General features: G+C 32.5%; 1 protein-coding gene and 2 long non-coding RNA genes across 15 annotated transcripts; all 3 read left to right on the top strand.

Moving 5' to 3' along the window:
- Positions 1 to 807: 807 nt before the first annotated feature.
- On the top strand, positions 808 to 7,446 carry LOC107638138 (uncharacterized). Of its 12 annotated transcripts, none has more exons than XR_015902555.1 (11): positions 808 to 1,265; positions 1,469 to 1,572; positions 1,796 to 1,908; positions 2,012 to 2,153; positions 3,303 to 3,470; positions 3,572 to 3,682; positions 3,807 to 3,940; positions 4,552 to 4,641; positions 5,129 to 5,258; positions 5,449 to 5,565; positions 7,021 to 7,446. It is a non-coding gene; the product is annotated as an uncharacterized LOC107638138 (long non-coding RNA). The 12 variants fall into 12 exon arrangements; XR_015902554.1 differs by having other exon boundaries at positions 1,976 to 2,153; XR_015902559.1 differs by adding an exon at positions 5,009 to 5,037 and having other exon boundaries at positions 1,796 to 2,153.
- Positions 7,447 to 10,000: 2,554 nt separating this feature from the next.
- On the top strand, positions 10,001 to 11,137 carry LOC148578724 (uncharacterized). Its single transcript, XR_015899895.1, has 2 exons — positions 10,001 to 10,692; positions 10,991 to 11,137. It is a non-coding gene; the product is annotated as an uncharacterized LOC148578724 (long non-coding RNA).
- A 2,273-nt stretch (positions 11,138 to 13,410) lies between these two features.
- Positions 13,411 to 15,970, top strand: LOC107638129 (small ribosomal subunit protein uS2-like). 2 transcript variants are annotated; one of them, XM_088502032.1, is made up of 5 exons: positions 13,411 to 13,698; positions 14,417 to 14,679; positions 14,834 to 15,031; positions 15,210 to 15,432; positions 15,723 to 15,970. In XM_088502032.1, the coding sequence occupies exons 1-5, from the start codon at positions 13,542 to 13,544 to the stop codon at positions 15,803 to 15,805; spliced, it is 924 nt and encodes a 307-aa protein (XP_088358158.1). In that variant the 5' UTR covers positions 13,411 to 13,541; the 3' UTR covers positions 15,806 to 15,970. The 2 variants fall into 2 exon arrangements, with proteins under 2 accessions (XP_088358158.1, XP_088358157.1); XM_088502031.1 differs by having other exon boundaries at positions 15,717 to 15,970.
- Positions 15,971 to 16,060: the final 90 nt, after the last annotated feature.

Genomic DNA, 16,060 nt, shown 5'->3' with positions numbered 1-16,060 from the left:
TGGACATGTGAGAAGAAGACCGATAGAACATCCAGTCAGGAGGGTGGATGAGATGGAAGATGGACAAGGGGCGAAAGGCAGAGGAAGACCTAAGAAGACCATCAATAAGGTGGTCAAACGAGATCTACATGTAAATGGTCTTTCTGTAGACATGACACATGACAGAGCACAATGACATCGTTTGATTTATGTAGCCGACCCCACTTAGTGGGACAAGGCTTTGTTGTTGTTATTGTATCTTTTAAACTGTGTTGTTTATATGTTTAAATTGTATTTGTTGTCGCATAATTTATGAAGTTGAATATGATACAATATACTGTGAGGCAGGATTTTTTTAGCCAATTTTAAGTGCTCATCAAATAGTATGCTGACAGTCAAATGTATGTTTTGAAAAATAAAAATTGCATGTTTTGAAAAATAAAAATAGAAAGAATGAGTATAAATTTGGTCTTAATTAAAATAAAATTTACAAATTATGATGAATTAAAAAATGATACTTATGTATTTTGAGTAGTGATAAAATAAATAAATTTTTTATCTTTAAATAAAAAATTGAGCAACAAAAATATCTTTATTAATATAAAAAATGACAATCTAAAAAAACTGAAAAAAGAAATAGAAATTTTCAATCAGTACGATACACGGTTTTCTGCTAGTATATATATATAAAATAAGAGAGCAGTAATAGGTTGAATGCTTGACAAGTGTATAGTTTATTTAATCGACAAGTGTCCAATTTATTTGTATAATAGTAACACAAAAAATTACTGCATCAGAGTATTTGAAATAAAAAATCAGAGTATTTGAAATCAAAAATTGAATGAACAAATTTTGAATTTCTGCATCTCTCTCTTTCTCTTATTTCTTTCTCGCTCTCTCTCTCACCGGCAAGATAGAAGGAGCTCGCGGTGATGGAAGAAGTAGCTGGGAGAGAAGATAGAGAATGGCGGTGGTTGGGAAAAGACTTCCTCCGACGACATTGCAGGGAAAGAGGGTTAATGGTGAGAGAGACACAACGAAGCAGAAGAAGAAAATACAACAGAAGAAGGAGAAGAAGGTGGCGACGAATCGGCAGAACCGCGTCCACCGCAGAACAGTATCGCAACGGCTCCTTCGTAACCGGAGGTAGGTACTGCAAATGTGATGAACCAGTTCATTAGTTGTTGTACGTCAGGGATTTGGACCCTGAGATCGACCGACAAGACGCACCTATACGATTTGTTTATCCAGGTCCGGCAAGTGATTTCGGTTCAACCAAGAATGAGGTACTTAAAATCCTTCATGTTTCCTTCCTATTTTTTCCTTCTTATGCCAACAAAAATAGGCGACTCTCCATTTTTTTTTTTGATTTCCTGTAATTTTTGTTTGTCTCCATGATGGTATTATTAATAATTTGTTTTGTAGTAGTGGTTTAACTGAAGTGTGTTTGTTGTTGATTACCGTTTTTGTTGCTGGGTGCTGGGTGCAGTGACATCCCCCAAAGATGTTCCTGACTGGAAGAAGCTTGGTGTCGAAGGTGTAATTTCTCAGAATGAATGGTATGAAACGGTGGTGCCATCATCATTGTATCATGTAAGTATCTAACTTGGAATTTACAAATGTTTCTGTATATCTAGGCCCAGGAACTCCGAACAGTTTTCAATTGTGCAAAATTACTTTATATATGAGTCTTTAGATTGTTGAGAACATAATTTTTTATTAATGGTATATATACATTTTTAAACTTACGACTAAATTACTTTCCTTTTTATGTTAATATGATTAATTCAATTCAATTCAATTCATGTTTTTGCAGCTTCATTTGTTATACTCAGTGTGCCTCCCTCATCAACTATGAAGATGTTGGTCTTAACTAATGCTGCTAGCAAAGTGTTAGGTAGAGGAGAGGCAAATATAGCTATCAGGAAGGTTTGTTCTTCATAGTTGAATTTATTTTCTTTCACTGAATGTTTTAGGGGTTAAATTGTTTGTGCAGAATATAATTAAAAATGCAAAATATGTGAATACTAAGAACTCTGTGCTTGATGAGCTGGGCGAAAGGACACTACATGGAACGTGCTGAGTTGATGGATTCAGTGCTTGATGTGGTGAAGAAAGAAACTGAGAATTGTGATTGCCTTCGTTGTGCATAATATTCTTTTTGGTCAGTTGAGGTGATTTTTGAGTTCTCTTTGCTCTCTCAGTTCACTTCTTACTATTTATTCATGAGCTGGTTTGTTTTTATTATGATGTAATTAATATTTTGTTTTCTGTTGTTCATTATTTCTTTATCTATTTTTATTGTTTTAAAAATGTAATTGAAGCTTAAAGATTATTTTACGAAGTATATATCTTTAAAAATAGTTACTTCATCATTTAAAAGCATTGGTAAGAATTAAAAAAAGTTTTGGTTTAATTAAATTAAATTTTGATGAACATAGGGCAGTTTATTTTTTGTTTGTAACTTAAACATGTGATGCTTTGATGAGATGGTTCCATTGAATTTTAGGATTTGTATATTGAAAATAGGAGAGTAGTAGTAGGAATCGAGCTGTGTTTTTTTCTTCTCCTGTTCTTTTCTGCCATTAAATATTTTTTTATTGAAATGCAGCATGTTGAGTAAAATATTAATGAAGTTTATACTGTATGAGAAGGACAAGAAACTATTAAGAGATTTTCTCACTCGATGATTTTGTTTGATTTCCTTCTCTTTTATTTGGTGATACAAGCTTTAGCTTTCCATTAAGCTGGCCTGTGAGTCAGGTTTTAATAAACTGAAAATTGAAAAGTGTATAGGATATTCATACACATCATTAGAGGAAAACCTAGGGAGAGAGTACGTTTGAGTACTCAAAAAAAATAGTGAAGTTTGATTATTAAACCGTATTATCATTGTGATTGTTTATTAGCCACTTAGGGCTTGTTTGGGTGAGCTTCTAAGAAAAGATATTTTTTCGAGTTATATTTTTTTAAAAGATCTTATAAAGAAGTAAAAGTAATTTTATGTTTGGATATCTCATGTAAAAAGGTCTTTTTATCAATAAATTATATTTGGGTATAACAATATAAAAATACTTTTTTGTTTATTTATTACATGAAAAACATCTTTTTTTAAGGAAAAAAGATCTTTTAAAAAAAGATGTAAATTACAGCTTCTCAAAAAAATCTTTTTTTGATTTTACTAGTGCTTTTACTTTTACTACTAGAAATTTGCCAAACACGTTAAAAAATAAAAAATGATATTTTTTCATTGAAAAAAGATCTTTTTTTAACAAAATAATGGCGTCAAGAACCAAAAGTATAATTGTTGACCTGTTTTTAAGGATAAAAGGGAGAGCACACAGACAAGCTTTTGGTGGTTTGAAGTCACTCCCTCAAAGCATCAGAATGAGTTTCCATCAATGCCTCCCGTAAATTCAGCTTACTCTATCCAGTCTGATGCGGTTGAAAATGAATCATATCAAAGCTTCTCAAAGTACCCTAGCAGACAGGTATTATTCTATCATTTTATTTTTGGATTTTGATTAAATTTTGTTATCCTCTTTAGTACTCTTGATTATTCTATTTATTTGGGTTTGATGCCTATAAACAGCAGCCCTTATTCTATAATATATAGAGAAGAAAGAATACTTTGGTTTTGGACATTCTATAATAAATAAGTTTGGAGCAATGAAGATCATCGAGTAATGCCAAAAAAAAAACTGTAAGAATATTTTTTCAAGGTTTTGTGTTTGGGTTGTACGACTAATTTAAAATTAGTGTGTAACTGATCAGTTTTTCATCTTTTAAATTTGTTCTTCATTTGCTCAAAATTTGTTCTCCTGCAGATTGCGCATACCCTTCCTGTTTCACTTAATAACATTGGAGGTGTATTCATGGGAGCCTGTTTTGTATTAATGGAAAACTTTTGGGATACTCATACTACTGAAACTCTGTTGGAGTTTGGATAGCAGATATATCGGTAGGATTATCTTTTGCCAATCTGTTATTTTCAGCGGCAATTTAATTTTTTGAGTTTAAGCCATCATCGACTTACTTCTTGGTCTCATATATGTGTTAGGTAAGTAGCATTGTGTTAATTAGCAATTTTGGTTAGCTGAGCTAAATTATTGCACTTGGTTTAGGCAGTGACTTGACCACTTGCTGATCGTTTGGTTGATGTTACGTTAATTTTCATTAAGTATAGATGATTTGTGTGTGAACTGCTTTGGTAAGAACAATGCCTTGAGATAAAGACTAATTCTTTGTGTTTTTATGAGTTTGAATTAAGAAAAATAGGTTGAAAGCAATCTTTTCTGATTGGAATTGTCCATGATTCCTTTAAAAGAAGAGGTTAGTTTAGTAATTTTATCTCTGGTGGGTTCCAAGTTTGGTAGTTTTGATGATGAATCCTTTTTATTTCTTCCTTATGCCGAGAAAAATAGGTGGTGCCCCGTTTTGTTTTTATTTTTGGTTTTGATTTCCTAGAATTTTTGTTTGTGCTGAAAAAGTTTGCAACTTATGTGATTGTGATTTAGAGTTTAAGTGTATAATGATATTAATAAAAGTGGGAATTTTGGTTTGGTTGTGAAGGGACTATGTGACTGGGTTTCACAAGCTCAAGAAGAAGAGGAGAAAGGTGGCACAAAAGCAATTCTAAGGAGGAAACATATGGGGCTACATGTTTGATTACTAACCTTTGCAATTTTATAATTTTTTTTATTTTGCAATGATGAAACTGTTGTTTTCACTAGCTGAAATTTGGTTTATTTGAATGGATTCAATTTGATGCATCATTTGTTCAAATAATTCCCTAAAAAAATAAAAAAAGAAATCTGCTTCAAACCCGTTTAGTTTGCTTATTGAGAGTCCATTCTTGAGAATCTTTGCATTGTAATTTTGGTATGTTTGAAACAAAATATCAAAGAGCATCCTGAATTTCAGCTTTCTTTTGATTCTAATGCATTCCCTTTTTTAACAAATGCCAATTGCAATTCAAAAATGATGCAAAAGAGGAGCTCAAAATTGGATTTTAATGTTTTTGACAAAGGTCAAAATGGTTTTATATCACCCTGTGAGGTACATACTATTTTTGTGATTTTTTATTTTTCTTATATTTTTTATATAGAATAAATAATTTTCTATCAGCCGACGGTGACTGTTGATGCAGCTGCAAGGAGAAAGAACAGTGGCATGGTGAATGGTGTTACTGCCATCAGTGAAGGAGGAGAAGTTGGCAACAAGTTGAAACACCGGTCAAAAGAATGGAGAGCTCGGAGATCCTGTCATCGGCGGTCTGGGTAATTTTTCCTTTTTAAAACCAGAAATTTATTTTTATTTTTCTTTCTTTTAAGAAAAAGTTACAGAAAACACCATTAAGGTTCGGGATGCAAGCAAAGAGAAATCTATAACTATAACAATTTGACAATTGTACAGATTCTTTTCACTCATTTTGTAAAACATAATTTTTTTTTCTTTTTTCAACTTCAGAATAGGAAATTGATTATGTGAGGGTGCTCAATCAAGTCCTTCCAAATGATTTTTGCAGCATATGAGTGCTCTTCCAATACTGTCATTATCCTCCAACATAAGTCCATTGTGGTTAAGGTATCACTTTATCAACTTGAGACACTATTTGTTCTATGTTTTTTTTTCTCTTTATCTAACATTGCATATCTGAGTTTGATGTAATGATTTTGGGTTATTGTCAAGGTATTTTCTTTACTTTTCATATGAGTTCTTCTTTCAAAGAGTAATTTTTTCTTTTGCAACCAATAGGCATATATTGACTTTGATTGCTTCAATAGTGCAACTCTACTTAACTCTAGGCATTGATTCACATCTTGACTGTGATAATTTGAGATTCTAGCATTATGAAATGTTCAAAATTCCTGAATTAGAGAATGTATTATAAGACATCTATTCTTATACCGTTATATGGTGTCATAATTTATTTGTCTTTAGAAATTGGTTTTATTAGGGGTGTTCATGGCCCGGCCCGGCCCGAAGACCCGGCCCGGCCCCGAACCTTTTAGGGGCTAATTTAGTGTGATTTCATCGGGTCTAGGGTCGGGTAAGGGTCTCAAAAATAGACCCGGTCATTATTTCGGGTCGGGTCCGGATCATAGCTCGGGTCACCCGAACTCGGCCCGGTGGCCCGGTCATCATACACAATTAATATTTTGTGTTATTAGTGATGGATGAAAACTTTTCTTATGTGAAATTTAAGTATTGTAAACCTTAATATTTTGTGTTATTAGTCATTATAAGACTATAAGTTAATGTTTTATGTTTAAAATACATAAGACTTTAGACTAATTCATAATATTGTGTTATTTGTATTGATTTAAATATTTGGTGTTATTAGACAATATTAGTATTGATTGTGGTTATGTTTTAATTTTAGAAAATGGTTGGTTCTTGTTATAATTTTTTAAGTGAATTTTACTATGTGAATTGTGAAATAAAGATTGGACATTAGGTGATTTTTACATGTTGAAGACCCGGTTTTCACCCGGTTTTTACCCGGTTTTCACCCGGCCCGAAGATGCATAGGTTTCATTGGGTCTAGGGTCGGGTTAGGGTCATGAAATTAGGCCCGGTCTATATTTCGGGTCGGGTCTGGGTCAGGCCAAACCCGGTGTGGCCCGGCCCATGAACACCCCTAGGTTTTATTTTTGTGTAATATGTTTGGGATATTAATGTACTTCTTTCCATAGATAACTTTTTATGACTTGGGAGTTGAAATTATCATTCTAAAAAATACCTGCCAATATTGAACATAGTTGTAAGTGATGGCTTGCTAAAATATTATTAAGAAATTAAATTCAATTTTAGAATACATTTCTCAAAATTTACAATTGAGGGGTTAATTTTATGTTCCTTTAAAAATTGAAATGAAAATTTTGGTAATAAGCTTTATGTAAAAAACTCATCCAATGAAATATTCATTACCAAGATTTAAAGGGATATCTGACTTTATTATTAGTTTTTTACTTTTGCCAATATAGGTATTTACATTTGTGATTCCTTAGTGTGTGGTTTTAAAATTATGAAGTGCAGAGTATGGAAGAGGACAGCAGCTTAATGGCCATTTGTTTTACGGCGAAGGATTTTAGTGTGGATCACTTTTTGTAGATAAGTTTAATTTTCGCCGATTCTGTTTATTTTTTAAAGGTTAGCTTTTAGGATTTGCTTTTTGGCTTCTCTCATTTTGGTTTTTCTTGGCTTTGTTTTGTTCCAATATTAAAGGATTAGTTCGTGTGTATGGAATGTTCATTGTTTTTATTCATATTTTCTAAAAGGATTTGGTATGGAATGTTCGCTGTTTTCAATAAGTTCTGTAGGTTGGGAATTCAGAGTTATGCATGTGTCGGATCGAGATTAGATAAAATGTTGTGTTTTTTTTGTTTCACCTTTTGTTTATGTATTTTTGGCATCTGAAACATGTATTGTGGAAGTATTTTTATGAGGTGACACTTTGCTTGATACCGAATTTTATTGGTTTAAAGTTGATTGAGTTAAGTTATTGTAGCGTATTAGGCATTGGCAAACGATCTATAAATTTATTAATATTTGATATCTATGACCAATTTGAGTTCAAGAAAATAATCTCACTTCATATTTTAAGCATTAGAACTAATAACATTGTCATAGATAATTGGGTATTAGGTAAGACAGATGTTATATTTTTGCTCCATTTACGTTTAATTTTGAGATTGGGTTATTATCTCTTATTGAGTTTATTGAGCTTAATTTTAACACTTTTAAACTGTTAGTTTGGATGTGTGTGTATGTTTTAGCTACCAGTAAATCTTTTGAGCTTGATTTTCACATGGCCTTTAGTTTTTTTTTTTTTTTTTTTGTCGGTATTTCGTTAATTGAAAAGATTCTACTAACTGAATTGTATTATATTAGTTATTATTTAATTTTATTGTTTTTGATTATATGTGCCGAATTGATTATGCTGCACAAGCGTATAACTCATAACTTTTAGACAATTAAATACTATTATCTTCATAATTAATTTTTGTCTATTCCTGTGCTGAATTTTTTTCCTATTATTTGATAATTGATTTTTGTTCTTTTGTAGATCTACATTTCAAATTGTGCCCTTTCTTGGTATATTGATCTTTTGTAACAAAAATAATTTTATTAGAATGGTAGTTTATCTAAAATTGCTGTAAACATTTTTTAGATTTTTTAAGATTTTTTTATTGTTTGCTTTGTCTTTTTAATAGGCAAAAAATTGACATATTCACTTGGGTGGTTGAAATAATTTTGGATAGAAAAATTACAAAAATAAGTTGTTTTACTAAATGTGATGTTGTATAACTATTGACACATGTTTATTTATCGGAATTCACTCATATTCATATATGTCTATACGAGTATAAGTAGGTGATTAGCATCTTTTTATTCATATGAAATTTTACTACATTCTATTCTTTTACTTAGTATTGTTAATATTTTTTTTTAATTTCTAATCCCTACAAACTGTTCTCTACAAAAAGGTAAATTGTGCAACTTACAAGTTTATTTTTTGTACATTCATAACAGAATGTTTAGGTTTTATAAGATACATTATCTATTTTTATTTGTCATTACTCGATCCTTGCAAGTTCTGTTATCTGTTTTTGCTATCTATCACCATACCATTTTCATAAGTGTAGTTGCTATTTTTTTCAAAGTTCCAGATTGCTGCTCATTGTTAAATGGAAAGCGTATTCATATCATAGGATAAACAATTATTTTTGTGATTATTTTTAGTTATATTGGATCTGAACAATCTCTGGTGAGCTAAGTAACAATGGAGAATTTGAAAATATGAATGTTACTGAATTTCATTGAAGTGGGTCTCTTACATTGTTATTGTCCTTTCTTTTCTTTTTCATTCAAAACATGAGAATCCAAAGCATTGTACCATTAAATTTTGTAACATCTCTTAGGATTTTTCTTTTCTCATTACTTTTATATTTAAACATTTTATGTTAAACTAAATAAATCCTCTTTAAATTAAAAAAAAAAAATCATTTGTGGCATTTAAATTGACATTTCATTTTAATATCAAATGGTTGACTCAAATAAATACCAATTTAAATTTTTTATTGAGAAAGACTTATATGATGGAGTGAACTGAAATTTATAAAATAGCAAACCAAAAAATTTCTTTTGTTGCATTACGTTTTGATAAGGTATTAGTCTTTAAAAATTAATATCTCAATTTTATCATTTTTATAATTACTCTGGTAAGGAATTGCATATTTCAATTGCTATTTTTTATCATTTTTGTCATAAAATTGACTCTCCTACTAAATTTTTCTTTGCCTATGATTTTAGGTTTTGGTTAAGTAATTTTACTTCTTTATCATGTTCTAAACTAATTAATATGAATCAAATTCAGATTATCAATCAAATAAATATAATAACTTAAAATTTCATTGAAGATCACTTAACATGAAATAAATAGCGGGAGTATACTCCTATTTTATATAAATATTTTTTTAAAATGGTACAAATGGTAAATGTTTCTCGTGCGGTATTAATTAAAGGATAAAATTTTAAGATTTTATTTTTAAAAAATAAAAAGTATTTTAGGTTGGTAAAATAAATAAATAAATAAATCTCATTTAACTCACAAAATACTTAGCAAATAATAGTAATAAAAATATTAACTATCAAATAAGCATAGACTTGAAAACCATGTAAAAAATTAGATCGTATCAAAATTATTTATTTTTCACTACTTCACTATTTTTCTTATAATTAGTGTTTTTTGTTATTAATAATAATAATAATAATAATAATAATAATAATAATAATAATAATAATAATAATATTTTTTATAAAATAGAAAAATGATCTCATATTTAAATTTTTTTTGTAATTTTCATATTTGTGTAGGCGATAATGGTAGTATGTATAATACTATTTTTGTAGGAAGTACTTTTATCTTTCTGTTTTTAGATATTATGTAAAAATCTTCTATTGAATAATTAAACAAACATAAAATTTATTGTCTTTACTGCTATCATGGTAAATAATAAATCAAATTTATTTTTTATTTTATTCAAAATTTAGGTAATGGTGGATATATTACAATAAAAACTTTTAAAAATCGGATCAGACCGACTAGTTTGACCGGGTTAACCGAAAATCAATCTTATGGACAGTTCGGTTGATGTCTAAAATCGATCTGCAAAAAATCGGTAAAAAACCGGTTAAACCGGTGGTTAACCAATGAACCGGCTACACTGGGCCTGTTATTTAGAGAGCGGGTTAAACGGCGTCGTTTTGATCCTTAAAAAAAAAAAAAGAAAAGCCCAGACGGGCTGAAGTAAAACAGACACCCTCTCTCCCTTCTATCTCTCTCACTATTGAGTATTTACTATTTACCAAAATCCCAAATTGAACCCTACCAGAGCAAACACCCACTAGAAGCCCTAGCCACCACCTTCTTCATCATTGATCTCCTTTCCTTGGCCACCGGCGGGACAGACTGTGGATCTCGTGTTCAAGTGCGCTCTCTCTCTCTCTCTCTCTCTGTGTCTTTGTCCAAGCTCAAGGTCCCTCTTCGAGCTCTCTTGCTGTCGCTGCTTCTTCGCTCCTCGCCGTGGGTCGTCGCTGCTCTACTCCTCACCGTGGGTCATCGCTGCTCCCTCTTCGCCGTGGGTCGTCGCTGTTCCACTCCTCACCGTTTTGGCTGTCGCCCCTTCTCTTCTCCTCTGATTTTAGGTAACTCTGTCTCAGACTCTCCGAGCTCATTCTGTCTTTGGCTCTTTGCCATTCATCTTTTTTCCAACTAATTTTGAAGATTCTGAGCTGAGTCTCTGTTCTGAGTTTGAAATTGAATTATTTATTTGTTTTGTTGAATGTTAAACCAAAGCTGCTGGAATTGTTGAAGACAAGATATTTGCACTCTGTCACAGCAAACTATACTTATAATTTAAAATCTTTCGTTCCCTGTTGTAATGCTACCAAAAAAAATCCCAATTGATTTTTCTAATGTTTTATTTATTTTGTTGATGAACAGATTGGAATAGGGCTTATGGTATGCTAGCAATTTGGTGGAATCAATGGAATTTGTAACTGAATTGAATTGAATTTTGTCTTATATTTGAAATTTGTAATTGAATTAAAATTAGTTTAAAAATATTGAATTTAAATATTTGAAATTGAATATCAATTTTTAAATAATTTTGTATATTTAATTAAATCGGTTCGATCCCGGTTCGACTCTGGTTAGACCATTAAACAAGGTCGCGAGAACCGGACTGGTCAATAAACCGGTGAAGTCACTGGTTCAATGATTCATTGGTTCGACCGGGGTTCAACTGGTTTAATTAAATATTAAATAAAATTATTAAAAAACTTAAAATAATCTTAAGTATATAAATTCAATAATTTCTAACTAAATAAAATTTAATATTTCACATAATAAATTATCCATTACTTAAAATTAGAGGTTCACAAACAACTTCAAACTTCAAAGTTTATAACTACACAAAAAATAAAATGTACATAATGACAAACCTATAATGTTCTACCTTCAAAAGATACAATTACTAGCAAGTTTTCAACTAATCAATGGTGCAACTCATCAAAAATCATAATTATCATTAAGTGTTCCAACATCTCCATCATAAACAGGTAATCCAAAGCCACCATCATAAAAAAAATACATGTAAATTGAGCTTTGTTATTTTTGTTATACTTCACTGTGAAATACTGCCAAGCTGGATCAGATTTACCTCTGGATGAACCAGTTTGAGAATCTTGTGGCTGTGGGTTACTTTGTGATTGTTCCATCTATAAGAATCAGAAAATCAAAGACCAGAAAATAACTTCAGAAAACCATGAAAATAATCAAAATATTCATCATGAAGCAACAAACAGAAGCAGCTAAAGCAGCAATGCAAAACAGAAACAGCTAACAGAAGCAGCAATTCAAAACAGAAGCAGCTAAATCAAAAACAGCAATAATAAAAATAATGAAACAGCAAACAGAAGCAGCAAACAGAAGCAGCAATGCACAACAGAAACAGCTAACAGCAGCAGTAATGCAAAACAGAAGCAGCTAAATCAAAAACAGCAATGATGAAAATAATGAAACAGCAAACAGAAGCAGCTAACAGAAGCAGCAATGCAAAATAGAAGCAGCTAAATCAAAATAGCCTCAGAAACTCAAAATCCAAAATAACAAGGCAGCATAGAACAGGCGAGCTCACAGAACAAGATCAGAATCTCAGAAAATCAAAATCAAGAAGCATAGGTGAAAGAACAGAGTCTTACCGAATTCAGAAGGAGGCGGGCTAGCCGGCTAGGTGACGTTCGGCGACGAGGAGGCGGGCTCGGCCGGTGGTGGTCTCTGTTGCTGTCGATGGTTGTGGGTGGCGACGAGGAGGCGGGCTCGGCCGGTGGTGGTCGGTGTTGCTGTCGATGGTTGTGGGTGGCGACGAGGAGGCGGGCTCGGCCGGTGGTGGTCGCTGAACGCTAAATAAGGTTAGGGGAAAGGGGAAGAAAGGGGAAGAAAGGGGGGGGGGGTTCTCAGATTAAGGTTAGTGGCTTTGGAGTTAGGAGAGGGAGACTTTCGTGAACGCCTTTCTCCTTTTTTTTTTTTTAAAATGCCAAAACGACGTCGTTTGGCGTCCGAATTTGCATTGAACCGCAAAAAAACCGAATGGTTCTTTCGGTTTGTCGGTTAACCGCCGGTTCGACCGATTTTTTCACCAATTTTTTGTCAGACGATTTTTCACATTATCCAGACCGACTAGGTAATCGGTTCCCGGTTTTTTCGGTTAAACCGGCCGGTCTGGTCCGATTTTCAGAACCATGCCATTAAACCATTAAACTAGTTATTTGACCGATTTAATAACTGGTTCGGTTCTCGCAACCTAAAAAGTAAGATATATTTATGAATTTATTAGTAGTGAATATCTAAAAGAAACAATTTAAGTGATTAATTTTTGTTATTTCTGATGTATATACATCTTTATAATAAATACTATTTTGATGTATAAATAATATTTTTTTTTGTATTTGTATTTTAATTAATATAATTATTTTTTTCTTCATTAAAATAGAAACCTCTTTAAAATGATACACAATTTATTTTATTTGTTATTTGTGTGGTTAGAATATAAACTATTTTAATTAAAATTTTAATTATTTTGGATAGTATAACAGAAACTGCGTAACAATATTTATTTAAACACATAAACATAATTTTTATATTTAAGTAGAATCTATTAATACAAACTAAAAAATAACAACATTATTTTAACTTTTATTAAATAGAGAATAAAACAGTTTTATACACTTAATAATTGACTTTTATATATGAAAACTTTTAAAATTAAAAATAATAATTATTAATATCAATAAATAAGTATCAATAAATTTTTATAATAATAAAACAATAGTTGGTTATATATATATATATATATATATGTGAGAGAAACAGAAGAAGTGCCTCCTCAAAACCCTCACTCGTCAAACCTTCTTCCTCTGGCCGCTGCCACTGCTACTACTTGGACCTTCAAGCGTTTCCAAATCTTCTCAAGAGACCAAATTCCACCGCAACTATGGCCACTTCCGCCGCCACCACAACCGCCGCTGCGCCGCGCCAGCTCTCTCAGAAGGAGCAAGACATCCAGATGATGCTTGCGGCTGAGGTGCATTTGGGAACCAAAAACTGCGACTTCCAGATGGAACGCTATGTCTTCAAACGCCGCAATGATGGTAAATCACTCTTCTTTTGATAATTTTTTCTTATTTTCTCGGTTACTTTTTGGTTGTGAATATGAATATGATTGAAGCGTGAGTCGATTGTGGTGAATTTGAAGGGCATTTTGATTTTGTAACGTTATATCTTGGGGTTTATTCTGATATTCGTTTGCTCATATTAAATACACAGAGATCTGTGTAGAAATTTATTTATTTATTCTGTCTATATATTCCTTGCTCATTCGTGAATTTTCTTTTCGGTTTATTTATTTATCTTTCGTGTCTATAGGGTTCTGTTGTTTGTTATGTGCTTTTTATTAGCTTGTTATAAACGGGTAACTTCTGTTCCAAAATTTATCAAACCTTAAGATGCCTATAATCATTCTAATTCAGTAATAAATATACAAAAGTACACGTGAAAGAGTTTGGGGTGGATAAAAATACAGGCTATGATTTATAAATATAAAAGTACACCCAAAGATTGTTTTCATTGGACAAAAGTACACATTAAAGGTTTGTAAATATCAAACCTTACTAACAGTATGACACTTTTGTCTATCGAAAACAATATCTGAAGAATACTTTTGTATTCACGAATCTTGTAGGTATTTTTGTCCATCCCAAACTCTTTTATGTGTACTTTTGTCAATTTACTCTTCTTTTGTTTGTACATTGTACTGAACAAAGCACGCATTTTATCTTTTTGTTGATTTTTAGTATTTCCTGTTACCAGGTATTTACATAATTAACCTTGGCAAGACATGGGAGAAGCTCCAACTTGCTGCTAGGATTATTGTCGCCATCGAGAATCCGCAGGATATCATTGTTCAGTCTGCTAGGCCATATGGTCAGAGGGCAGTCTTGAAATTTGCCCAATACACCGGTGCAAATGCAATTGCTGGAAGGCACACTCCTGGAACATTCACTAATCAGATGCAGACATCCTATAACGAGCCTCGCCTTCTCATTCTGACTGATCCAAGGACTGATCATCAGGTACCACATTAGATGTTCAAAGAGTTTTTTGGTTGTGTTGAGGATGTAATGTTGTATATATAATATGTTTTCACTTTTAACTACCAATGTTTTCATGGGGCTTTGAAATTCTGCTATTAGTTGATCTCATTTTTGTTTTTCCATTTTTGTGCAGCCGATTAAGGAAGGTGCTCTTGGAAATATTCCAACCATTGCCTTTTGCGACACTGATTCTCCAATGCGGTATGTTGATGTTGGCATTCCTGCCAATAATAAGGGGAAGCACAGTATTGGTTGTCTTTTTTGGCTATTAGCAAGGATGGTTTTGCAGATGAGGGGTATTATTCGTCCAGGGCTTAAATGGGATGTGATGGTAAAAACTTATTTCTGCTCTTATGAATGTAACTATTGTTACTTTGCACTTGATTCAGAACAAGTTTTCTTTCAGTACGTGCAAGCGTCTAGAAATTCATATTTTCTTGTAAGATAGTAATATTATTTTGTGGTAACCTTCCAATATTAGATAATTTATGTCAACTTTTCATTTGTAGGTGGATCTATTCTTCTATAGAGAACCTGAAGAGGCCAAGCAACAAGAGGAGGAGGAAGCACCAGCTGCCCCAGAATATGCCATTCAAGACTTTGGTGCTGCTGGCATTGCCGGTTTCCCCGCAGCTGATGGTGAATGGGCGGTTGTCACAGAACAACCCTGGCCTGAGGCAGTTCCACAACAACCTATTGCAGCTGCGCCTGCTGACTGGGCCCCAGATGCTTGTAAGAATAATTTATTCAACTTTGGATCTGTGGTTATATGCTAGTCATTTGTGTGATTTAATTTCAGTTTGATTGGTTGTATTGTCATTCTCTTTACGTCCGTATTTGTTCTCCCCCCTTTTTCCTAATAAATTGGATGCGTAATAGTTGCTGCATCAAGCTTTTAATATGTTCTTGTGTTTCAAAGGTTCTCCCTCGAAATGGTAGAAACTCTTACAGCTTTAACATAGTCTTGTTAAAAAAATATAAGATCACAATTTGTTTGACCTAAGTTCTTTTTATAGCTGCAGCTGCAGGTGATTGGGAACCGGTTCCAGCTCCTCAGCCTTCCGTTCCGGCACCCGGAGCTGTTGCTCCCACTGGTTGGGAATAGGATGAGTATGGGATTTTCTTTTGTTTAGGATAGATGCATCGTTTCCTGTAGGTTTGATATTTGAAGTTGTAAAATTTTGATTTAGCATACTGATACTTGGTTTGTTTCAACAATTTAATTGTTCCGTTGCGACCGCTAATGGTACTGAAGTTTGCTGAGACAAAAGAATATATCGGGATAACCTTACAATCACATTTTGCATATTTTGACCTATTATCTCAATTTTTCGGATGCCCCATCTTTAATTGAAATTCA

The sequence above is a fragment of the Arachis ipaensis genome, chromosome B1, assembly GCF_059453495.1.
Source record: "Arachis ipaensis isolate K30076 ecotype BB chromosome B1, ASM5945349v1, whole genome shotgun sequence".
Lineage (NCBI taxonomy): Eukaryota > Viridiplantae > Streptophyta > Magnoliopsida > Fabales > Fabaceae > Arachis > Arachis ipaensis.
Note: the sequence above shows the minus strand (reverse complement) of the source record. Positions and strands in the feature narration are given on the sequence as shown.